The sequence below is a fragment of the Larimichthys crocea genome, chromosome XVIII (assembly GCF_000972845.2).
Source record: "Larimichthys crocea isolate SSNF chromosome XVIII, L_crocea_2.0, whole genome shotgun sequence".
Taxonomy (NCBI): domain Eukaryota; kingdom Metazoa; phylum Chordata; class Actinopteri; family Sciaenidae; genus Larimichthys; species Larimichthys crocea.
Genome location: NC_040028.1, coordinates 5,976,089 through 6,002,394, shown reverse-complemented (window position 1 = coordinate 6,002,394; position 26,306 = coordinate 5,976,089). Strand labels below are relative to the sequence as shown.

Here is a 26,306-nt window from a genome sequence, read left to right as displayed (position 1 = left end):
GATTTTCAACTTACACTGACAGATATTTGCATCAGTTTGTGCTGCACTTTCATTGATTGAGACTTCTCTTTGCGCTGTCTGAACACACAATGAATTGTACCAAACTCTGTGTGATACTCAGAGAATTTAACGGAATAACAATGTGGCTAAAAATGTCTAAAAATTGTTCTAAAATCTTAAATATGACAACTGAAAAGTATGCACACTGTGAATTAAGTCAGAAAAAAGCAAGAACTATGTGTTATGAGTTTGTCAGACCCAAGAAGAAAGTGTTATTAACCACCCAGCCAAATGTGAATGATTAAAAGTATCTACAAGTTAAAGAAATTAGGTGTCAAAATCAAGTAAAAATGAGCTCCAGGACTGTGGGGCACTAAATGTGCTCACCACGCCCACTCGTGGGAGCAGTCAAGCAGCAATTTTGAAGCAACTGAAGAATATATGAATATGAAGACATGACTAACTTTGAAACACTTTGTGCGAGATTAATTAATCTCTGTCTCTCTGCTATTGGTGCAGGGGTATGCTCAGGGTGGCCTCAGTGTGTCATCAAGCCACCCTTTAAGGACCGCCCAAAAAATCCTGGACTGAAAACTGGTGGAAGACTGCTTTAACCCCTAACTCCACATTTCAGTAATATATCGGTCAAAGTCTATTTTCTAACATATTTTATGTATTTTGAAAGAAATCTCAGAATTGCCTTTACACAGACTTTAATGCCAGTGTATCAATTTATTTTATTTTTAAGTCACAGTATGCCGACGTTTTCAGTTGTCTTATTTGTCACTTAGTACTAGTACTTGAGTTAGTACTAGTCCCAGAGCACAACATGATATTCAAGAAAAGAAAAGAATGAGTGCTTACATTTTCGTTCCTAATTTAGGTCATAAGGTCATAAGTAATAAAAATATTTTTAAGCAGTTTAATACCTTCTAGAGATCAAATGAAACAGAAACCTTCCATATCACGACTCTTAAAAGGACTATTAAAGGAAATCTGTGTGAGTCAACTAGAATCGATGCTAGATTGGAAAGGTTACAGAACTTTAGCTCTCAATTACACCCACCTCACCCCATACTGTACAATCTGTGTAAATAATAAAAATAGTCTTGTATAAAATGTCAGAGTATTCACTATTCACAGCAGGTACATACCTGGAAGCTGAGGCTGAACGAGATTATGAAGGCTCTGAGTTTTTGTCTGGGCAGTGTCATTGTTTTTGTTTTTGTGTTTGATAAAGTCCTCCACCACGGAAAGGACAGTGTTGATATCAACTTGTTGTCCAGGGCCAAACTCGGGCTCTGTGCATGGTATGTTGCTTTTGACAGTCTTGGACAGTGAATGGGCAATTCTTGTGATATCCTGAGGGGGAAAATGTTCAAAAAACTTATTAAACAACAAAATATTAGGCATTTCCAACCTACTACAGTATATTCTTTAACACTATTTACTTTACTTTACTTTTTTTACATAAAAGTAATGCACTTTTATATCAGTGAATGGCATTCTAGCCGTAGTGGGTTAAGCGGCCGCCCCGTGTGTGGAGGCTACAGTCCTTGCTGCAGCTGGCCCCGGTTTGAATCCCACATCAGACGGCCATTTACTGCGTGTCACTCCCCCTCTCTCTGCCCCCTGCTTCCTGTCTATCTTCACCTGTTCTATCATTAAAGAAAAAAATGATCTTAAAAAAAGGTACTGCAAAACATGTTTCTATATTTGGATCGGGAATACAGGTGAATGTTTTTTTTCCATGAACTCCAGTTTACCCAGTAGTTTGTAGTAGTGTAAGTAAGTGACCTAAGCTACAGAAGCTCTAAACGGTCATGCATTCATACATTTTATTTCCACCGTTTTCTCATGATAACTTTCATCAGAGAGTTTAGAGATAGGGTGGCTATGAATTGTATAGAATTATGTGTTCAGTAATAAACAAGCTGTTGGTCCTCTCTCTCTTAGTCCACAGACATGTTTATATTTTGACCACACAGTGCTGCCCAGCCTGTGCAACTCTTGCTGCCAGATTTCCCCTTAGGTTTGGTGCCGGTAACATATGAAGCTGTGATTTACACATATATAAATCTGAAATGAGTTATTTACACCATTCTGAACACGTACATGGAGTGTCATAGTCCATGAAAAACATGAATCACCTACCTTAATGACAGTTTCTAAAGTGACATTGACATTTATGTTGTTAGTGGCACTCTTTGGGGAGGAAGTCTGTTCAAGGGCATCTGGCTTTTCTGTTTTGCGCTTACAACAAGCAGTCTCCCAGGGACGAGTGTTTCTGAATACACTAACAATGAGGATATTCACTGGAAACATGATGAGGGAACTCTGAACTCCAATCATGAACTGTTGCCAGGTAAACTCAAATTGACCTAGAAATAAAGAGAGGGACATGGATTGTATTCTATGTACACCTTTAAATGTCAATATGTTTCTTATAGTGGTTCTGTGGATAAAAGTGTACAGCAAGGTCGTAAAGCAGAGTGCTACAGAGGTCTGAAAATTGAAAGCCCAGAAACATCTTTACAAATGCTACAGATAAAATAGCCTGTGATCAATAACCAATTTGTCTTTTTTTCTTAAAATGAAATACATTTAAGGAACAACAATGTGTTGTACCCAGGTCCATGGTCTGCTCAGAGGGATCTGCTGGGATGCCATAAAACATGATGCTGGTCAGCATAGTGCAGAGCAGCAGGGAAAAGCAGCAGGAAACTCTCTGAACACAAGTGAAGGTGCTGCTAGGTGGTCGACTGATCACAGAGTACCAGAGGTGTCCATCATGGAAATCCTTAGTTGTCTTCATGAAGAACAAGTTACTGGAACACAATCAACAAAAACATAATCCTGTGAAAGAAGGACATTTTAAAACTTCACGAACTGCCAATTAGTGATGGATTGGCATACAATTTTAATCTTTTTTCAGTAATTAGGACTGTAAACCTCGACATAGCTCTGCAGCTAATACATGTGTATTAAAAAAAAAGCTATAAATCCTCTGTAATTTACCACATCGCTGTCTAAACTGAATATTTAGGGGCTTAGGAGGGATTAGAGGTAAGTGACGGTTTTAATTTAATTGCAATCTAACTCACATTTCATATAATTTATATTATTTAGAAATCTGCAGATATAGAATATTTAAAAAAAAAAACACTACTACACGCTGCCTGCTTAGCTTGGTTGAGTTGTTACTGTAATTAATATGATTGGGTATATTGTTAATTTTCTCTTTTCCTGTAACCATTAGCACAAGGAGTGAGAGATTTTGCCCATGGTAATTGTATATAATTGTAAATAGAAATTGGCCTGGGTTACAGTTGTTTGTTTTAAATATTGCTGTATACTTTCCTTCTGTGTGCTTCTCATATGTGTTGACAGCCACATCCTGCCTGCTGCTTTCTTATGTGACTTGCAATAAACATTGAAACCAACACTTGCCTTACATTTGCATCTGAAATGTGCTCTCATCATTCAAATTCAAATGAAAATTCAGTGTGTATAATTTTGCTGCCCAGTAAATCACTTACCTGAACCTCTTCAAATCCATCTCTGTTGAAACAGAAAAAACCTTATCCAGGGAACAATCACCCATGTCTATAGCCAGCCAGGAGTTACAGAGAAAATGCCATTTCTGCTCCGTCTGTAAATCCTGAACCATGACATTGCCTACATACCTGGAAAAATATATACATGTGAAGATAAGTTTTAAATTCAAAATGATCCTTTTTTTCAAATGGCAGTTTGTCTAAAAGTTTATAGTTACACCATAGCTGGCATGGGAGCTGAGAAATTACACTAAACTTACAAAATTGTTTGCTAAACAGACCTCAAACAGGGTAAAATACTTTATCACTCTGTAGGAGCACCAAAAACAACAAAATCATATTGATGACTGTGTTCTCCTGAAAAAGCAGCAGGTGGCAGGATAACTGCGAACCAAGGCATACTGTTTTCACATTAATTCCATGTTCATGGTGTCCTAGGTCATAACAACTATATTAGAAGGATGATAAAGTTTGTAATGAGGTAAAAAAAAAAATGCATAGCTTACAATTAATTTCTCACAATTTATTTATTTCCCTACCAGTCAGGATGACTTCCTGAGTTGTTGTGCCACAGTCTGATGCCCTGCAGGTCTCCCATGGAGTACGGTGCAGTGAGCAGGAACATATCCACCGCACCTCTCTCAAACACACATTTCTTTGGATCTGTCAGGTGGTGTGGCTCGCTGTTTCCCTCTGAACCCAGCAGAGTTATGGTCACCTAAAACAAGTATGGTACTCTTTATTTTAAAAGAGCTAGTCCTGCGCTGTTTGCACTACCAATTAGCCAGAACACTGCTGTGACTAATAAACCAAAAGAAGCCTTGACAGATATTGCAACGCACACTTTTGCCTAATTAGTGCAATTACAATTAAACTGACAAGTAATAATAAGTCTCTCATCCAGTCTCATGAAATGCCTTTGAAAAGCAAAGTTCAAGAGACTGTGTGTGATGTACAACTAAAACATAAAACATTTTGTCAGAATTTAATTGATTGTAATCAAAACATATTTCAGACTGCAGGGATGTAAAAAAGCCAAATACAAACATTCGGCAAAGTCAGCTTTAATTATGGTTTTGACTAAAAAAAACATTAGCAAAAAACTAAAGCAAAATAGGGAGTTAAAAAGCTTGAATGAACTGCTGGTAAAAACACCTCTCAAAGGGTTCAACAAATAAAAGCAGCCCAAGTAACCTGTGAAAACAACCGTCTAATTAAAACCAAAATAAAAATGTATCTATTGTTCATTAAAGCTCTAATTATTCTGTCTGTCTCTTCAGCTGCACTATGCTCACCAGCTGGTTGCACATGAATGAAATCAATTGAGAGCATTAAAGTGAATCGATGACTAGCCACCTGTTTTTTCCGGTTTCGGGGACTGACATTGCACTTATATAGGCTGATTGATGTTAACTGTGCCATGTATGCGTCACAATCATCTGCTCATTCAGAGCTGTTAACATCCAGTCATTGGTCAAATTCAAATATATCTATTTGCTGCCCCTTTCACCTCTACCACAATAACAACATCAAAGAGTACAGCCTTTTCTGCCAAATCTTAACAATTTAATCTAACTGAATTACTACGTGTGTCTCTAACCGAAGCGATATATTTACCTGAGAGGAAGTGGAGGCTCCTCTCCTATACCCAGTGCTGATACTCAACAAGTAGCAGTAATCATCTATGGGGTCGTTGTCCTCCAGCACAGTCACCTTCACCTTCCAACCAACCAACACATAAAGCATCCTTTTTTGATGTGCTTTTTAACTGGGAAACTGACTACATTTTGTGTGACTTTATTTCTGAATTATAGTCCGGTGCTGGAGTTAAACCATACCTTGGCCACGTCGTTAACGTCTTTTCGTCGTGCCCAGACAACTACCAAGAGATAGACCACAAAGAGTGCCCCCACGAAGCAGACAACCACAGGATTCTCAGCAAAAGTTGCAAACAGCTCAGCAGTGCGTGAGGGGTCGACCAGGTTGGGAGTGACAAAAAAAGAGCTCCCAAAGAAAGTGAGGTGGTTGCAGAGGCACTGGGTGACTGAATCTGTGGTGTTAACACCAACCTTAGACAAAAAAAAACCTTTACTGTCATTAAAGTTTGGGGAAAATGTTACCCATAACAGCCAGAATTCATTGATTACTGCACTTACCCTGCATCCATGGCTGTTCCAATCCAATGTTGTTGCATTCCAAAATTGACATGCAGTATTGATGGAGGTAATCGATAAATTGGCTTCGATTGATTTGATACCTGGACCAACTATGGGCCTCACCAAAAGATAGTGCTCTCCAGTGTTTCCCTTCAACTTCTCAGGTTCTACTAGCCAAGTGTACCTCTCCTCTGTATTAGACACACACATAAAACTACTCTAAGTAATGTATCAAAAATCAAACTTAAAAGGCAGAGTCAAAAACATGCCATGCCCACTGCTTAGCAAAGAGGTTTATTACCTTGTGTTGCTCCTTGGTGAGGCATCTCTGTCATTACTATATAATTGGTGTCAGTAGGGTAATCCATATAACCAAGGAACAGTTTGAAGGGTAAAGGATCCTTTGAAGGCATCATCTGTAAAAGACAACAATCATTATTTAAACAGTTTTAAATAATAAGTTTTCTGTGATATCAATATTAAAACAGAAATGGCACAGTCATCAAAAATATAATTACAAATAGACGAATGGATAATATTATTGTGGATAATGGCTATGTTGCAATTTAAATAATATACTATCTATAGTGTCAAAGCAGACGTTGGTAGGGAGTTAGGTTTTTTTAGTTTAGTTTAAGTGCTCATTGCACGTCTCAGAAATTGAGATAAAAACATCTTATCGGACCTTTAACACCAGTGTAGTGTACACTGAAGAAATATTTATGACTGTTGTGCTGTAGTTTGCCAGGTCCAAAACAGAGGTGGTCACCTCCTCTCCAACAGGTCTTGGCATGAGAATCTGTGGATCAGACAAAATTCAAGAAAATGTAATGTCCAAATGTAAGATTTTGCTTGCAAATGTAAAACGATTCTCCTTAACATCAGTTTGTAACCTAATAAAACATTTTAACAAGCAGTTAGTATAAAAAACAATAGAGTGTGGTTTGTAGTGTCCCCAGTGCGAAATCACTGATTGCCTCCAAACACTTAACACCTGGATGTTATTGTTCTATTGTTGTCAATGAGAGTTGATGACACATAACGTACTGAAGAATTTTTGAGCTCAGAGCCTGCAGCGCACCGAGGGTGCTCTGGATACAGAGTGGGATGAGTAAGTATCTCTTCAGATGCATTACAGGTGACTATCATAGCCGAAAACATCAGCTCCTTAAACTGTCTTTGTGAAGGGAGCAATGAGTTTATGTGTACTGAGATGCGTCGAGTTGCTGTCCTGACCAACGCTTCTTCAGGGAACTTTTTCTCTTATAATTCTGCACATCACATTCTTTACAGGTACCTCTTGTGAAGCAAAAAAAAATAAAAAATTGGCGGACTAAGAACATGGTGTACGCCGTTGTCGCCATGGTAGCAGGTACAAAAAAAACTAAGTGAAGATAAAAAAGTAAAAGATCCTACACTTATTCATGGAGCTATGGAGACTGTTTCCAGATCAGTGCATTACCTTCTCCATCAATTAATTTGCACCTTTTAATCATAACCCCTCTGATATGCAAAATAGCAGTCCTGCATGCGAATATTTTGTGTTTAATCAAACTTTGATGTGACTCAACTCCAATTAGAGACAGCAGGTTGAGCACATACACTGCCTGCTGCACTACTTATTTAAATGTATCCATAAATAAACTCATAACCAGATTTGTTTTACTTACTAACTTACTTTTTTATGAAAATGCATGAAGTGAGTATACTGTTAAATATTCACAATATATGTACCATCAGACATCCTTGACAACATCACTCAAATAAAAACCTAGTATTGATTTCAAAAAGCGCTCCTTCAAGTACAAGCTCTCTCAGGGCATTGTGTTGTTGAAACTGAAGTCTGGTTTTCTTAAAAGAAGAGTATAGATTTATCCCCAAAGAGAACGTGCTCCACAGGAGAGCACAGTATAGACCAGCCTGTGCAGCTGCTGCGGCTGCTTTGTTGCTTCACTGACCTCAATATCCTCACTCAAGTTCTCCACAGGAATATCAGAGCCATCTTTTCTTGTAAGGGATAGAGCACCAACCAGGCCACTAATGTTCCCTTGGTCATTCCAGGAAAACGGGTTTTTGTCTAAACTCAGCATCTGTAAATGTATTTAACGAACAAAACCCCATTAGCGAGTGAGACACTCTGGAAAAAATGAGAAGAACGTGGGCTCTAACATGTACATACACTCAAATGTGGGCACACACACATAAACAGGATCAACTCCTACTGACTTACGCGTACATCCACTGTTCTATGTGAAAGAATATTAGATGGTAACTTCGGAAGAAAAAATGAGGAGCTGGAGTTGTTGGGAAGATTTATAGGCTTTGTTTGCACACTCCCCGGTGCCACTCTGACGGAAAAGACATAAAGTGACATATATCAATTATTTATTAGGCAGTTTACTTTTGATTTTAGTTTGCTTGTGCCTGCTGATGTGTTCGAAACAACCTTCAGGGATCTTGCTCCTTGATGTTTTGAGCACAGATCTAAATTACCTCAATAGTGGAATTTTACTCTGCGGTTGGAGTGTGTCACTGGGATGTTGTTTGATATTGTTCCATTTAGTTACTGTATGGCTTAAGTCAAACAAAGTCATTTGGATTAAATTGTAGGTTCTTTTAGAACTGTGATTGGCTAAGAATAAAATTAGTCATGATCAAGATCTAGAAATGACAAGTTGTGGTGTGACAGACTGTTTCTTGGCTGGATGAGGTGGTTTCTTAAAGTCTTGTCACCTCTGTGTCGTTGCCAAGCAACCAGCAGACAATTTTAAGAAGTCAGCACATTAACACCCGCTTTTAGATATAAAGTGTTAATTAGTGCTTTGAGACTCACTGTTTGCTCCTGTTTGTAGTCTTTATGCTAAGCTACATCAACCTGGTTCTGGCTGTAGCCTTATATCTACCGTCCCTACATGTATATATCTAAACATCTAACTCTCTGACAGAAAATCCTGAATTATTGTTAAGTTGCAGCTTGTGGCTTAAGAGGAACTTACCTATTAACCAACATTCCAATGTGAGCTTTTTGGATGACAATTGGCTCCTCATTATCACCTTTAAATGTTAACAATGCACTCTGTGTATTGTGTAGAGCAAGGAGAAGGGCATCTGAGATGTTTTTCTGGAAAGGATAACACACAGCATTTATGACAACGGAGAGGTTGTTCAAGAAAATTGCACACATACACTTAGAGTTACTGTTCAGCACATGCAATATACAAATCACCCAACCTTCCCAAAACAAGTAAATCCCATCAGGATGAGCCTGTAAGTTAAACACTCACACTGGAAGAATAGTCCAGGATATTGCTTGCAGCTTCCACAATGGAGCTGGCTGCTAACTGTATTTCTCCACTATCGTTCACTTGCATGTGGAGCAGAGATAAGCTGATGTTTGCGAAGAATAATGAAGCCTCTTCCTAGATGTGGGAATCAACTCACACAATCACAGAAATATTTAAGTATCTTATATACATTATAACATGCTCTTGGTGTCCTACCCTTATTATCCTGCCTCAGTTACACTTTCAAGTTACAGGGCTGAGCTGAGGCATACTTTTTAGTGGTATTCATTGACATAATGAGGTGAACCTTAGCAAACACAGCTCTTAATGATTTACAATATAATGATGACTGGGCAAGGACAAAACTTTGAGTTGTTATCAAGGAACAAAGAGGAATGGAAAAGGAGAAACTAACTGGTTGTGAACTGGTAAATTATAAAATATAGACTAGCTGATGATTCTTAATTAGCAATACGTTCTTAATGTAGGCCTATAGGAGTAGATAGTAGTTCCTGAATATCTGTAAATCGACCATACTGACTGTGGTGGAGTCCAAGATGTCCTATGTGGAAAAGTTTATTGAAACTGGATCAAAGAGAATAACTGATTTATCAATACATGTTGTGGAGTTATTGCTGAAGTCAAAGGTCAATGGTGAGGTCAGGAAGAAAGAAAGTGTTCAGGAGCCTCTGATGTCTAATGCTGTATTATTTATTGACGGTTGGCCAAGGAGAACTAGAGACACTCTCAAAGTACGTCTTTGGTGCTTGAATCGGTCTCACATTATGCCGAACTCGTGCTGGTGGATCGACTCTAAACCCAAAGATCACACCCCAAATACTACACACTCAGAATTAGTCAAAGAGAATGTCTTTACTCATGTTATTGTAAGCACATTCAGATTTCTGTTTACGCAGATTGGAACGTCAACGGCCAGCTATCTATTAAGTCTAGGAAGGCCTCTTCGACCCCGGCCACCACAGTGTTGAGATATGGTGGCACCCAGTCAAAGCCAAACAACTAATACTGCTAAGGACCTCAAGGCCCCCACGTGACCTTGTGTTACCTAAGGATAGAAAATTCCATAACAATACACTTGTCATGACATGATGCCACTTCAACTTCTCTGAAGAAGCCGTCCTATCTGGCCCGTCTTTCTGCTCTCAGAAAAGTGACACGACTTCTCCAAGTCATTAGTCATTAGTCTACAAACAAGGTAATATGTTTACCCTTAGTGGTCTGACATTGTTATCTGATTCTGTACAGGCTTATTACCTATCTGCTGTGTCTAGGGACTGAGACTGCACTATACTCTGACCTCAGTAACCGTAGTAATAATCAAAATGGTGCGCAAAATGGTTCTTTCTGAAAAACAAAGACACAGGTGCTCTGTATCTCAAGGAGAAGTCAGTGTCCCATAAGAATCTAAGATTATACACTATCCTTACAGTGAGAGCTATTGTTATTGTGCACCCCAAGTAAAGTGATAAATTATACTGAGTAGTTAATAAGCAGGTCCTGTTTACTTAATCATTTTCTTATGGTTACTGACTCTTTTTGTGGCCAATAAATTAAAGTGGTGCATTAAGTATTGAATCATTATTTCATCATTATCTGCTTTAACTTTTAAAAATGCCCTTGAGAAGATAAACCCATCTCTATCATGGTTTGTTTTCTCATAAAACAGTTAGGATGACATGCCTAATCTACATAAACATTATACATAAACTATTAATAAATTCATAGATTTTATTAAATGAATAATTTCTTTGGTATTTTTGCAACTTGCAAAGTTTCTTCAGTATGATTCACCACACCTTCAACCAACGCTTCACTAGCAGTAAATTCTGCAGTCGGTCCTTATTTGTTCCTTGGTAATTACTCAGATTCCTCTTTCCCCTTATGATAAAGTGCTACAGATCACTCCTAACTCATTTAAAAAAAAAGTATTTTAATTAGTGTGCCGTTAACTGTATATACCTGAGCAGAAGAGCTAAGTTCAGTGTCTTTTAGAATGACAGCAGAAAGTCCTCTTGATGCCACCTGAACTTCTTCTGGCGCCTTGGTAGGAACTTCATTTACTGTCTCAATCATTGTATCAAGCAACTGCTCACGAAGCTGTAACAGAGAAAAGCATTACCCCATGATTTATTTAATTGCTCCATTTAGTATTTGGGAGTACAAAATACAATATCTAGAAAGTGTGGGGGAAAAAATTTAAAGTAAAATTTATCTTTAACTTGCACTTATCATTGTGTATGATAAATTACACTTGATTGTAACTCTGGCAACTAGCATTAAGGTGCATTACCACCACTTAAAATGTTGCAGTGTGAATCACAAAACGGGGACAGAAAGAAATTCAAATGATTTAAAGCAAGATTGTGCACATTTTTTTCTATCATACTCCACCCTACCATGACCCTAATGAGGAATAGCAGTTACAGATAATGGATAGATGGATAGATCATATTATATACATCCGATTTACAGAGTTGAACAGTGAACAGTAACTGTCGTGAACTATAGCCCGTGACTGTGAGACCAGAGCACCTGGGGAGTGTTAGAGTTTGTGACTGTGACTTAGTGTTTCTGACTCCTGGTCACATTGATCCATCTACTAGTAAGACAGCAAACAATCAAAAATCACAAAATGTATTACGTCGAAGACTCTGATTACGGTATTTCACTACTACACAATGATTGTTACTGGGAAAATAATTTGGTAAAAACTGACAACACTATTCACATTCTTCCCTATTGTACTGTGGTATTAGGGCCAGTTGAAGGAGTAACTATGCCCTAACATCTGGACCACACCCAGGATCAAAGCTAGGTGTGGTCAGGTCTGATCCAACCATGTTTTGTCAGTTTGGTTGTAAATGCAGTTACCTTTTGCCTCTTCTGTTTCGTCTTTTTATCAGATTGGCCGTTCAGTTGATTGCCCACAGAATGGAACATCTGTCCCAAGGTTTCTCCTGACAGTATACCGAGTTTGTTCATCCGAGCCACGGCAGCCTCCACTACAATCTTAAGACCATCTACTGAAGAGTTGGAGTTATCTGTGTAATCCAGCACCTGAGGAGAAAAAGCCATTTTGTTACAGTCATGCACTGGTTCTCAAACTATGCTACACAACCTCCCCCTCGTAGTATTATTATTAAGTAAAATTTTGATCAGATTTTTAAAATTAATTTATAACAGGCTGTTGTGTAATCATGTTCATGCACGCACATACATCAATGATTAGTTATGAGCTAAATTTGATGGTAAGAGAGTAAGCAGAGGTAAAATGAGAGAAGTGTGGATCAGGCGTATCAACTTTCCACCAAATTAGTTCTGGTTCTTTAACCAGTTTCATTCAGTCAACAGTAAATAATCTTATTATTAGGAATAAACCTCTTGTGCAGTACCTATAGATGAACAGAGTTGGCCTATGCCATACTGTATTTTAATGTCTGCCATAATGGTGGTACTAGAATAGATTCATAGTTTATGCGACACTACACAGTGTAAAACGTTGCAGAAAGACTACAGTAGGGTAAAACATTAGACCATTTCCAGATCTTGTTCCATCAAATCCCAATATTTTCATCATGCTTTTGACAAACCTGTACAGTTATAGTGGTGTGAGCGACAAAGCTTTTGTCTTTTGCCGTTGCTTTGATAATCAGTCTGTGGTTGGAGCTGCTGTCGCCAAGAGGAAGGAAGACAGACTCCAATACATTGTCTTTACTGCAACGCAGATGCTTACCTGACGATTTTCAAACAGGAAAAGAAAAGGTAAGATGAAATAGACTTTATTGATCTCACACAGCTGGTTGTATACACATGGTGGATAAGAAAATACTCATGAATAAGAAGTATCTGAAAAAGTAATTCCAAAAGTCATGTTGGAATAAAGGACCTGCGGTAGCGCTCCTTCTTACGTGATGGAATATGTTAGATTTATATATTTACCGGAGAGTTCTCTAAAATTATACAACAAGTAGTTACGACCAAGCAATCTGATTAGTCAACTAGACATTTAGAACGTGTTCAAAACTAGAAAGTGTCTCCATTGCTAAGTTGTTACTAAGACTACTTGCTGGAGTAGTAAACTGGGTTCTTTTACACATAGGAATCGACTGCTGTGATTGATTGTTTTCCAGGTATTAGTCAGATCTAGTGTCTTTCCATGGAAACAGCTCAGAACGGAAAAGTCGAGCAAAAAACCTGCCACAACATACAAATATCTTTCGATTATATATTTTACTTAAGGTGGTAATTGTCGTTTAATCGCAATATTACATTGGAAAACTTTTACTTATTCTTTGCACTTTGGTGAGGAGGTCAGACCAAGGCATTTGCATGGTCAGGACCGAGGTGCTTGCACCAATATTTATGTTCTCATGTAATATTGCTTATTTATGTGATAACTTAACTATTACTGAATTACTTACCATCATGAGTCTTAAAACAATACTGACACTTAGAACAAGGAGTTCCGGTGTTGCAAATTATTTTGAAAACATCAAAGATTGTTCCACTTTGTGGTGATATTGTGCATGTAAAGCCACTAGAACTGCTGCCGGTTGCTGATGATGAAGCTGATGATGAAGATGATGGAGTGGCAGGATTCGAAGGATTAGAAGGATCTTTTGTAACCGGGCTTTTGGTGGTAGGATCAGGTTTGTTTGGAGACGATGATGTCTTTATGGTGTGTTTTTTATAAAGAGGTGTGTCATCCCCTTTGGTTAAAAGAAAAGAACAATGTGTTATATATATTTTCAAGAAGTAAAGGTTCGTTTTGCGAATACATATTTGATAATTGATTAAATAGTCAGTCAACAGTCACCAGTTAAACAGCGACTAATTCCTGTAAATGGAAATAGTATTTATGATTCTACAATAGTGTGGAATTAATTTATTTGCAATAAATATACTTCAGTTAACCAAGGATGTACTACTCTTAAACCCAAACTCAAAATAAGATAGAAGATAATACTCGCCAGAAAGTAGCACCACTGTGACATCCTGACGTTTAGTCTTGGCTTTTGTAAGAACTGAATGACTCACAGTGTATTCAGTCCCACCATCCATTCTCCGTACAAGTGGCCTTTGATTGGCATCTTTGTAGCACTGCTTTGTCTCATCCTGTGAATAAATTAACAAGCAAATTAATTACGTCAGTGTTAAACTGTTTTTACAACAGTATCTGATCTTTCAATCCTTATCAATTCAGAATTAATTTCATCAGACTTACTGGCCAGCTGGTTTCATCATCTGGGTCCTCAATGTACCACCGAACGTTTGGACACTGTGTATTCCCTGTACAATTCATTCTAATTTTTGCATCCGTGTTCTGCTTTATTGGGTGACAGCCTTCAACACAAATGAGACTGTGGTACAACAAATACAATAATAATTTGGTTAATACATAACTAGAATGTTTACATCCAAAAATGCTGTCCAGTAAAACCAGGAAGTTTATTCTAAAATAACAATCTATTTTTGCTGCCATGCTTCACAGCTTGATCTGGTAATCTATAGGATTGTTTACAATGCAAAAATATCTTTAAAAAAATGTTTTTGTTGAGCTCTTTTACAAAGCAGTTTCATTTGTTTCAGTCAATGACAGTAAAAAGAATGGCTGTACTGTCTCTTCTGCCTCCCCCAAAAAGACATGGATCATCAGCAGACCTAAGGCGAACTGAATGATGCCTGGGTGCTCAAACAAGTCATCTGTAATGGCACATACCTGTCTATCAAAATGGCCACGCTGTTATTTATGTGTAACTTTAAGCTTTATTATGATTTGGATGGGTAAGTTGTAAAGAAATTCAAACTCACTGCAGTTGTTGTGAATAGTGAAATTAGGCTCTAAAACATGTTTATATCTGCTGTGAAGCTGGGCATTTTAACACAGACACTTATGGATGTTAAAATGTTCTGTAGCCAGCCTCAAGCAGCCACTTGAAGAATTACAGTTTTTGGTACTTCTACACTCGTGTCACTTCCCAGCCATGGAGGCTGCCACTTGGTTCCAGTACAATGCAGGTACTGTGGCTGATTTCTATTTTAAGATTAAGAATTGCAGTTACACCTGAAACACGAGAATTAGCGTTGTAGTGCTCGAGATGAGTCTTAGTCTTCGTCTCAGTATCAGGCTAAGAGGACTCTAGATCTCAGGACCAGTTGAGACCACAACTGTGGGGACATCACTAAATTGTCACATTTATTTGTTACATTGTAACTGTGGATGTGAAACTTCATAAGTTTAAATGCAACAACTTGAAGCACTTACAGCTGTCAAATAAATAAAATAAAATAATTTAAAACACATAGCAGTATTTAAATTCCACACTGCAACGCTTACTGACATGGCTACCTATACTAAGCCAAGTAATATAACTAATTTCAGGTGCTTTCCAGCTATTTACCACCTAACTACATGTGCAAGCTACATATTTAGTTAACATAGGAATATTGTCTGGTCCTGAAACACTCATGCTCATGACTACAAGTCTCAGTTTAGGTGGTCTACAACACAGCAGTTTCAAAAACATCAAGTACCTTATGTGTGGAATCTTTGTCTGAGGTGTAACAGTGATGCATACGGATTCAGACTTCTCAGCTGAGTTGCCATTTTTAGATATCACACTAAAATGATACCTATTAAATTCAAATGGATCTGGTAGACAGCTTTTTATAATGGTGTGAGTCAGCCCATCCACATTTCCAGAGCATTTACAGGGATTCACTGTGAATCAACAAGGAAAGTCATTATACTACTGCAATAACAATTGATATGCTGTTTCAAAACACCTAAGACAAACAGGCCTCGTTGGAACAAAACAACAATTTGACATTTTTCTTTATACTCATAATACTAGAACTTTAAATAGTATAATAATACTATAAACTACAACTGTAATACAATACATCAAATTTGAGAACAAAGCTGAAATCCACCTCTGTAAGATCCTGTAACCCATGTCATGAGAGAATGAAAAGCTTATGGCGGTGCTTATCCAATTTCTTTAAATGTAACGTTCTGGCACATCACTACACAATACATCAAAGTTTATGAAACTAAATGTTAAAAAAAGAAACAAGAAACTTACAAAATAATTAATACTTAATATTTGAGTTGAAAGACAGTAGGAAAATCAGTTCTTACTGCATGACCACTGATAACGTTTCTTTGGGTCTTTGTAGTCTTGATTAATTGTAAGCACAATAACTTCATTTTTGTCATTTAATGATGCTGAAGGCGTTGCAGTGATTTTCAGTGAACTTCTGACAGCCCTTACATGTTTCTTTCTCTGAAAAGGAAAACAAACAAAGGATTTATAAATGCACAGAGTAAAATGGAGAAAAAAATCCCATACTTAATAACAGATCTGGAGGGTATTCTTCTCTATTAAATATAAAACACCACTCCTGGTTAATTAAAAAAACAAAAAAAACATTTACCTGTTTAAGAGCTGAATCCTTGCCACAGGAACCAAACATATCCACATCCACTTCCAAAGAGGAGAAGATGTTCCATGCTCTGAGTTTTACTTGTACAGACCCTGTAGCAGAATAGTTACTGATGAAAACATGCTCGTAAAGAACAAATAAAATCTGCACATATAAGTAGCTGAATGTAGATTAAGTGCCCATTTCAGATTCTAGTGTGTCAGAATTACACATTGCACTTGATTTTGATATATCATCCATACCTTGAATCTGGTGTCCAATATGAAAGATTTCCTTCCTTGTTTTCATTTTTCTGGTCTCAGAGAATGAAATATTCTCTCCGGCAAAAGTGAAGAGGAGCAGCACCGGTGCCCCCCCTTTGACGGAAACACCAACAGTAATATCTGGAGAGTCTAGACAATCATCCCTCGCTGTCAGCACAGAGGCCTGAAGCCCGGCTACTTTCTCTAACACACACATCTGTCGTAAATGAAGAATTACAAAACAGAAAAAAACACATGAGTTTATGTTACTCATCTCTAAAATATATCACAACAGATAATACACTGATTGATTTAGTAATTAGATATCCAGTAATGGCATGTTGACGCAGTTTACCCGTACTATCAGCCGTGAAACTTTGAATCTTTGTGCTTCCAGTGCATTTTTCTTTGCTTTATGCATGTAACTAGAGTGTGTTGGGGGCTCTGAGCACTTCCAAAATGTGTGGGATAGATGTGTGTACAATACTGTCTATGAACGCATTCCACACATACAGTGACCAGACATCCTGATTTGTTTGAATTTATCCGAGATTGTCCCAGTTTCATGGTGGGTGTCCCAAGTCCCAGTCTAATATCTGTAAAACACTAAAATGTCTCACTTTTCATTACTGACTACCAAACTGTCCCCGTTGTCACCACATTCAAAATAATTTGATTCTAGCGTTGCATAGACAGTCATGATGCTCTGTCCCACTCATTATTTCCTAATCCAATATAAAAACCATTAACAATACATCACATGTCTGACATGATCTGTTTTTGTGTCAATAAATCAATGTGTTATTATCAAGGCTGTTGCTAACCTATGAGTCATAGGCATATGAGTAATAGGCATCAATGGCAGTGACGCTTTCGATCCTATACAGCGTCCATTGAAAAGTGTGTTTGGGTGACGTGCAAGGCCCCAAAATATCTGACCTCACCCTGATGAAAATCCCTGTGGCGCATGCATGAACGTGGAGGAGTGGAATATGGTCACCCTAGTGTAGACATACACAGAACTACTAAAGCTGCTGCTTCTCTGCTAATGTGGTGCTCACACTATACCTCCTGTGTAGACATAGTATGGCAACTTCTATGAGTAGTTGAGTAGTTTCCATGTTACAATAAGGCACCAAGGTCTTCAGTTACAAAAATAAGTGCTTGTAATGACAAATAAACAAAAAAATTACTTACTTGTTCAAGTATGTCCTGGCAAAGTGCTACTGGTGGTTCATAATAACTGATTTATTTAACAGGAAATACATTCAACCCATTTGTTACAGACACAGGATGCAATGAGGATACACATGGATGCAGAGAACCACTGAAAACTTTAGTCGGTGGATAATGATTCTGTTAGTTGGGTAGTGCTTAGATTCAGATGATCCAATTTCAACATGCTGGCTGGGTTAAAAGTTTTTATCATTTATTCATTTTATCATATTACAGCACATCAAAACATGTTTCTGAAAATAACCGAGATGAGAAATAGTCACTGCAGTATAATAATCTTGATTCATCTGTCCTGAGTTTTGTAAGCCTGCTGAGTTTGCATTGGATGGTCTACATTTGCATTAAGATGAAGGTAAGTTGTGTTTATGCAAATTCAGATACAAGAAAGGGTCATTCAACTTGCTATGGCATACCCTATCATGCACCATGCGGCTGGCTCTCCTGCTCTCCGTAGAAAATGAATAGGTCTAGTAATACCGATAATGAGTTTTGGTGTGAACCAAGAAAACTTCACAGCGTTCCCTTAATGTTTATTTATTCATGTGAAATAAATTTCTCCTCAACATATTTTATTTCTGAAATAGCACGAGCATGGTAAAGACAGTTTTTTAATCACTATTCTGAAACTATGACTGAAAGTTTAGGTAAACAACTATATTACTCTTTATATTCTCGTTATTGTTTAAATCTGATTATATTCCATGTTCCACCATTACGTATACCTGAAGTCTAACATTGATAAAATGTTGATCCATTATACATCTTTACACCATATTCCAGTGTTTAAACGATAACACTGATTAACCAAAGATTTCACTCAGGATCAAAACTTTAAACTATATCTGATATCACAGGATGCTGATTTGGATGCATTTCAGAGGGGTAATGCATCCACTGTGTTCTGGTGTTAATTAGCTGATTTCATAATTAAAGGTTAAATTTAATTTCTAATTCCGTGAGGTCTCTTCAATCAACCCCTCAATCAAATGATATAAATGTTACCTTGAAGTCTTACATGTCAAACACCATCATCACAATCATAACAAAAACATTAAATGAAGATGCATCATGTTGATTGTTACTGCTTTACTGATAGAACATGACTAGTTTACTTGATTAATGCTGATTTACCTGCAGGTCTGCAGCCACTTCAGGGAACGTGACCATGTTAGATGCATAAAGGGTCAGCTGGTGGCAGCCAGGCCCAAACAGCTTCACCATTTCTGGAGTCAGTGTGGCATTCTGGGGAATATTCCCTCTGACAACAGATAAACCAGACAATACCGTTCCACCATGCTGGATTCTGTAGGTTACATTTGTACCTGCAGAAAGAAAAAGGAAAAAAATTAAAACAATACATTTAGAAATTAAAAAAAACTGTAAACACCAAAATGCTTTTAAGCAGCAATATTACACTGCAGGATGAATTATGGTACATTATGGTGATCTTGGCACCAACCTGCTTTTACTTCCATTTGAATTTGAAATTGCTCTTCATAATAGGCTCTGCAGTTGGTTCCATGAAAAGACAGTTTTCCAGCATAGCATCTGATGACACCAAACTGTCTAATGGGCTCTTGAATGGTAATTATTTTCTGAGCTGTAATGTGAATGTCACGGCTGGTGCATTCAACTGCCACAACAAATGTACCTGGATGAGTATATTTGTGCACCATGCTGCTCTCCAACCTGAGAACAAGCACATACACAGAATTAGTCAGCAGTGACTGCAGTAGAAAAAAAAGTAATTCCACAAAGTAGTACCACAGTCATTAAAAGTAGCTCTAAGTAAACATCTTTAAAAAAAGCCCATTCTTGATCCAGAGGTTTTAGCCATCTATAGACCTACTGTATATCTAACCTTCCCTTTCCCTTCCCTAGGATACTTTAGAAAGCTGTCACCAACCAGCTACGTAACAGCTTAAGGATTTCAAAAGATTTATTAGCACAAAGGCAGCACTAGTGAAAGTCACAATTTATTTTTATGAAATTGCATCAGATAAGGGACTGGTCTCTGTACTTGTCTTGCTAGAACAAAGTGCTGCATTCGACAGCAGTGATCATCACACAATATTACAGAGACTTGAACATCTGATTAGTATTAAAGGAGCCGCACTAAGCTGGTTCTGTGCTTGGATCAATTCTTCTCACCTTTTGGCTAAAGTATTAGGAATCACTCAATTAACTTTAATCGTTATGTCGATGATACCCAATTATATTTATTGATTGAGTTAGAACATACCATAAGGACATAAAAACATGGATGGTCTGCAGTTTTCTGATTTTAAACTCTCTATAGTTAGATGGGATAGATGGGATCACTCTGACCTCCAGTTTTACAGTAAGGGATCAGGTTATGAGATCCACATAATACAAACTTTAAGGACTGCCTTTTTTCACCAATGTAACATTGCAAAAATCTTGTCTCAAACAGATGCAGAAAAACTAGTCCCAAATAAATCTTTAAAGACTCTGCAGTTAATCCAGAATACTGACATTACTGACAGACCAGAGAGCATGTTTGTTTCATTTTAGATTCTCAGCACTGGCTACCTTTGAAATCCAGAATAGAAATTAAAATCCTCCTCTTCACCTACAATGTGAATTAAATTGGACTATTTTAGTCACGTCAGATAGAACTTTATCAGCAATGGTAACAACAAACAACAAAGACAACAACTCCCATAAATCCACATTATTTCACAACATCTTGAAACTACAGTATATCTTTTGTTCTTGTTTTAATGTGAGATCTAAATATAAGAGACCTATTGCAGCAGCAGTGACTTAATACACATTTATGTGGAATTAAAGGAGTATTGCAAAGATTTAGTATTGTACCTCCATAAATTTGGGGGACTTGTGGAAGAATCTGTTACAGATATCTGTTATAAATCTGAATCATCAATTAATTATCAAACTTGACAAAGCCCTGCCAGCACCACATAAGACATTATATAAATGTGTATCAGTTATAGTCAGTGTCACTCTGTAAAAGGTACAACTCACCCCTCTGGACTGTGCAGATAAATAACAAGGCCATCTCCGGGACTCAGATTGCACTGAAGGTTTCCCTCTGGCAAATGTAAAAGCCACTTCACACTGATGGTGATGTCATCAAAAACAGCAGCCACAATGCTAACTGACAGTGTAAGTCCTACAGAAATGTAGAAAAGTACCACTCAGGCATCTATGAAAACAGACACAGAACAGATACTACAGGGATATTTAATATAGAAGGAACAAGACAACAGCATAGACCTTCTATGTGATTTATCTGTCTCTCTTTTTTTTGCAAGTTTTCAAGTAATGAGATATGGTAAATTGAATACACTGTTGTTACAGTATGTAACATTTCAGTTACTCAATGTAATTAAGTATTATAAACATGTCTACCATCGTTGCAGTGGTAGTCCAAAGACAGGTAGCTCCCCAGTTGAGGACAGGGTTCACTGAAGGATTCCACAACCTCAGTGATGTTGCAGAGGCTACGGCCGTGACACTGAGCTGGAAAACAGAATAAAATGATGTATAGTTTTACACATTACTACTTTATATTTAGCAGCTCTAGTGTTCCAGTGAGATTGTGCTCTAACAACAACATGTTACTCAGCTAACAATGCTAACTACTTATAAAGTCATCAACATCCATCATCATTAAAACAGACTGCACTTGTGTGATGTTTTTACTATGAGCACTGATAAAGCACTTCACATTTACCCACACACAGACACTCAAACAGGCCCTGGACATATCATGTACAGTTCCTTGCTCGAGGACACTTTGATATGTAGACACGATGAACACAAGCCATACAAGTACAAACGCTGTAACCACTGGAGATATGAACACCTCAAATCACCTGTATTAGTACAAAATAAGGGTCTGTATTTGTAAATGTTATTTCTCTGATTGACGAGAGTATAAAAAAGGCAAGTGTGAGCTATATTCTGAGCTTTGAAAGGTCTGGGCACATCACTCGTGTAGCCATTTGAACACACTAGAGAGGGCGGCTGTGGCTCAGAAGCAGAGCGGGTCGTCCACTAATCAAATTAGCGGTTCGATCCCCGGCTCCTCAGGGCTGCATGTCAAAGTGTCCTTGGATACTGAAGAGATAGATACTGAACCCCAAATTGCTCCCGAAGGCTGTGCCATCGGTGTGTGAATGTGTATGAATGGTTAGCTCCTAAAACTAATGAGCACTTGGCACCTTGCATACAGTAGTAGCCAATGCCATTAGTGTATGAATGGGGTGAATGAGATATGTAGTGTAAAGCGCTTTGAGTGCTCGGAAGACTAGAAAGGCGATATACAAGTACAGTCCATTTACCATTTTACTAGAGCCAAGCCGAGTATACTCACTCAATCCTAACAGGAAATTTTCAGGCTAATATAAAAGTTAATGTTAAATGGTTTAGCAGAAACTATTTATGGCCGGATGAAGTGTTAACAGTTAATTATAGGTAATTTAGAATCAATCAAGCATGAAGTAAATGTAAACCAATCCCAGTAGTTCAGTGTTATTTTATAGTCACGTATGTCTCCTCCCTTCCCAGTGTTTTTCCTGTTGATTTCCCCTCCCCTTGTGTTTCTTTCAGTCTTGTCTGTATCTGTGTGTCACTGGACGTTGCCTAATTTCTCACCTGCCTGATTGACCACCTGTTCCTCATTCACCAGTCAACCACACCAGATCATTCAGTCTTTTTAGATGCTTTTGGCCTTTTCTGTATTCTTTTGGCAACAGTTTGACGTTTTGACTTCTAACACAGACTCATAACCACTTCTTTGAGAGGCCCAAGCATTTTGGTGACCTTTCATATCTTCATATTGCTTTGGACTTTAACCTTGATTCCAGTGTTGACTGATACTCTCAGACATCTCAGTACATTTTCTAAAGGACTGTGAAATATATGCATTAAGATTTGGCGGCTATTTTGAATTGAGTCAAAAACACGTTTATGATTACAGAAGGCACACACTGTCTGATTTACACGAAACTTGATGGATGTGATCTTCAGACCATGGCTGGCTCATGGTTGAAGTTTCATGTCTGAACTCCAAACTCCAAGGCCAATATCTCTGCAATGCCTTGATGTATTGACATGAAACTTGGTGTATGACACCTTCCTGAGCAGGCATTGGCTTGCCTGCTATGCTGCTAGGCACCCCCATTGCTGCTTGCAGCTATATTTTGATTTAAAGTAGCTAAGCTGATGTACGTTGTGTGTCAGATATGAATATAGTTGCTGATCCTAAAAGTGTTTGCAGAAGTAACCCTTGTAATTAAATATGTTGTACCAATAGTGTTAAAAAAGAAACTGTGAACTCTGTAAACAGCCGTGTTTCATTTCCTATTCTTATTCCCGAACCTCCCACTATTTGTACTATACACATCATTCAAACAGTGGGACAACCTACTGAGAAAATTCATATGGAATGAAAAGAAACCAAGAGTAAAAATTAAAACTCTACAACAAAGGAAAGAAACAGGGGGCCTTGCACTGCCTAACTTAATTAATGATTACAATGCTGCACAGTTAAAAGCAATTTTAATTATGCAAAAAGTGGAGTCCAAAATGGACAGTGTAAGATATGGCTTCCATTAAGTTAAACTAAACTATCTAATTTTACAGCAATACACACTATTAAAATATGGAGGAGGCTAAAAAATGTAACTGGACAAATTTACCACATATTGCAACAGAATGAAAAATCTATTTTGGAGAAAGAATGGGAACAGAGTTCAGGGGGGGATTGTACAGAGGTATAGAAGTAACAAGCCAAAGGCTGAACATGTATGTTTATTCTATTTTATATTATTATTATTATTTTATTATTATTTCTTTTGAGGTATATTTGCAAATGGTTTTGAACGAGTGTACATTAACTAAATGGACAATACTATGATGGAACTATGGTATAATATGTGTACATTAAATACTTAGTGGCATATATGTAAACATAGATGTATAGTTTGTTTGTTAGTTTGTTTGGTTGTTTATGATTTGAAGGTTTTATTCACATATACACAGGGTGGGGAAAAAAAGTGTGATGACTGGGAAAGTAATTGTTAAATGTAATCATTGTTTGACACAATAAAGTATATAAAAAAAATGTGTGAGGAAATGTGTTTATCTTGCTCTGTTCCCCAAGGTGTAACTATCCAATGCACACTGGGAAAGGCTGTACTACCTCAAGACCTTAAACAGGATGACCTGCATCAATTTAATGCATGAGTCAACATTTACTCTGAAATGGATATCATTGATGTATCTTTAAGGCTATTAAGCTTTTAAGCTATTGTTATGTGTTTTTTCTTCCTTTTTTGCAAATAATGTGTGAGACAATATGTGCATTGTGATGTCTTCCATTAAAGTGGATTGAGTTTCATCACAGTTTCCATCCGTGCAGAACCTTTTAACGAGGGATGTTTGTTTTCCTATTCAGATTTCTTTATTGACTTCAGTAGATTAAATGGAAGGAACTATTATGAAGCTGAGAGTGATTATTGTGTAGATCATATCAGCTAATGGCTTTGAGTTTAATACTTTCGAACATCACTTAGGCTATCATAACAAGATATAACAAGATAACAATTATATAATTTGGAAATACGTTTTTTGTGAACACCTATCACTCACCTGTTAACGATTCCACAACATCCACCCAGCTGCACTGATACTGTTTGTGTGTTGTTGGTGGAGACAGAGTAGATCGACAGTAATAATTGTTCTCACGACCATAAAAGCCACCATCTATCATCAAAACTTGACCAGAACCACACTGCAGAGTGGTGTTACGACCTGCACATACAATGGATCTCCCTGACTCTGTGAAGAAAACAAAGGCAACACAAAATGGTCATTCATCATAGTGGTTCAGTACGCTGTCTGTTTTGGCAATGCTTGAGTCTAGATGAGAATACATACCAAACTGACAGATAAAAGCCATTTCTCTGTTGCAGTGTATTGTTGCTTCCCATTGGAAGCCTGAGTCTCTCAGCATGTGTCCACAAGCAGCTCCAGGCTGTGGGCTGCTCACCCAGTTTGAGTAGGTGATATATGAGCCATTCAGCCAAATGAAAGGACCTAAAGAGGAACAAATCACAGCTGAACATGTCTAGGTTCATGAACAGTTTGAACTGATGTGCCTGAAATTACAATGACCTGTGGTGATAATGAATATAATATTTTTCCACCTTTGCATTCATGGTAGTCAAGTTAATTTTGTAGAATTTATTAATAAATGATAAAGATATATTTTTACGTACCTTGAACTAAACATTTTTCACTCCCTTGCAAAAAATATATGTAGTGTGTGGTGTGAAGTGATTTCTCACTCCACTGTGGGGAATCAGTGAAAAGACTAATTTAACAGAGTAGAAGTGAGATTTATTTCTCAGTTAGGAAGCAAAATAATGAGATTAAACTGGACACAGTTGTACCATAATTTACACATGATCCATTAATGCATTAATAATAGTGAACTATTCTCTTCCATGTTGTGCACATTGCATTGCATTGTGCAATTTCTCTGTGGTAGTGTAGTCATGTTTACAAGTATTAAGCAGTATGCATGTACACACAAGTTTATGAAATTGTTAAATGAGACTTGCTCATGAGTATTCCAAAGTGGATAAAAACCTCTGGGTATGTGCATAAAAATAGTTTTCCCAGTTTGTAATTTAGCCTAGCATTTTCCATATTCTGGGCTTCTTTACCTTCAACAGTTGGAGGAATTTGCAGGTCTGTAGAGGGTGCTGCTCCAAACCACATGTCCTTCTTGGGGTCCAAGTGTCTTTGAAGGAAGTACTGAGTGTCTTCATCTGGAATAAACGCAAGGTGTCCACCACGCTGTTCACACCAAGCCTGGGCACCGGAAAAAGTACGCTGAAGACTCACAAACTCATAGCAGGAACCTCTAAAGGCCTTCTGCTCTTCTGGACAGGGAACAGTAATCTTTGTCGTATTTTCAGCACAAAACGGACAGCTGAGTGTCACCAGGAACAGCAGGTGTAAATATATCTGGCACATCCTTTCTGTTTTTACTTCAGAAACAAAATGTGACTCTTACATCACTCTTTCCAGCTTCTCTGTGCCATTAGTGCAGTGGAGAAAGTAATGCTGTCCCAATTTTTTCGTCAAGTGTCCTTATACACACATCCTGCTGACATGCTGCTTTTAAATGGATCTGACATGAGCCTCTCTCACACACTGTATTCTGGAGTCACTGGAACTCTGTTTACTTAACAGCCAGGCTCTCTCAGAAACCACTGAGTGCATTATCTTTGTACACAGACAGAACTGCAACAAAGGAAATTGGTATCAACCAGATGGCAAATTAGCCTGAGACTAGAGTTTATC

The 26,306-nt window shown here is 37.7% G+C and overlaps 1 protein-coding gene across 1 annotated transcript in view; it reads right to left on the bottom strand.

Annotated features, from left to right (window-relative positions):
- The window catches only part of LOC104923144 (polycystic kidney disease protein 1-like 2), a 41,032-nt gene extending 15,056 nt beyond the window's left edge, over positions 1 to 25,976 (bottom strand). The window contains exons 1-30 of the mRNA XM_027291139.1: positions 25,664 to 25,976; positions 24,873 to 25,031; positions 24,585 to 24,773; positions 21,339 to 21,449; positions 20,952 to 21,099; positions 19,402 to 19,631; positions 19,074 to 19,264; positions 16,707 to 16,923; positions 16,456 to 16,556; positions 16,160 to 16,304; positions 15,553 to 15,739; positions 14,243 to 14,378; positions 13,989 to 14,133; positions 12,609 to 12,751; positions 11,890 to 12,075; positions 10,978 to 11,115; positions 8,992 to 9,132; positions 8,710 to 8,834; positions 7,944 to 8,061; positions 7,672 to 7,803; positions 6,399 to 6,512; positions 6,015 to 6,129; positions 5,714 to 5,904; positions 5,396 to 5,626; positions 5,175 to 5,276; positions 4,097 to 4,275; positions 3,540 to 3,686; positions 2,629 to 2,828; positions 2,155 to 2,381; positions 1,155 to 1,362 (exon numbers count right to left, since the gene is read on the bottom strand). Of these exons, the coding sequence (XP_027146940.1) occupies positions 1,155 to 1,362; positions 2,155 to 2,381; positions 2,629 to 2,828; positions 3,540 to 3,686; positions 4,097 to 4,275; positions 5,175 to 5,276; positions 5,396 to 5,626; positions 5,714 to 5,904; positions 6,015 to 6,129; positions 6,399 to 6,512; positions 7,672 to 7,803; positions 7,944 to 8,061; positions 8,710 to 8,834; positions 8,992 to 9,132; positions 10,978 to 11,115; positions 11,890 to 12,075; positions 12,609 to 12,751; positions 13,989 to 14,133; positions 14,243 to 14,378; positions 15,553 to 15,739; positions 16,160 to 16,304; positions 16,456 to 16,556; positions 16,707 to 16,923; positions 19,074 to 19,264; positions 19,402 to 19,631; positions 20,952 to 21,099; positions 21,339 to 21,449; positions 24,585 to 24,773; positions 24,873 to 25,031; positions 25,664 to 25,976 (4,969 nt within the window). The remainder of the gene's footprint in view (positions 1 to 1,154; positions 1,363 to 2,154; positions 2,382 to 2,628; positions 2,829 to 3,539; positions 3,687 to 4,096; positions 4,276 to 5,174; positions 5,277 to 5,395; positions 5,627 to 5,713; positions 5,905 to 6,014; positions 6,130 to 6,398; positions 6,513 to 7,671; positions 7,804 to 7,943; positions 8,062 to 8,709; positions 8,835 to 8,991; positions 9,133 to 10,977; positions 11,116 to 11,889; positions 12,076 to 12,608; positions 12,752 to 13,988; positions 14,134 to 14,242; positions 14,379 to 15,552; positions 15,740 to 16,159; positions 16,305 to 16,455; positions 16,557 to 16,706; positions 16,924 to 19,073; positions 19,265 to 19,401; positions 19,632 to 20,951; positions 21,100 to 21,338; positions 21,450 to 24,584; positions 24,774 to 24,872; positions 25,032 to 25,663) is intronic.
- Between the last annotated feature and the right edge of the window lie 330 nt (positions 25,977 to 26,306).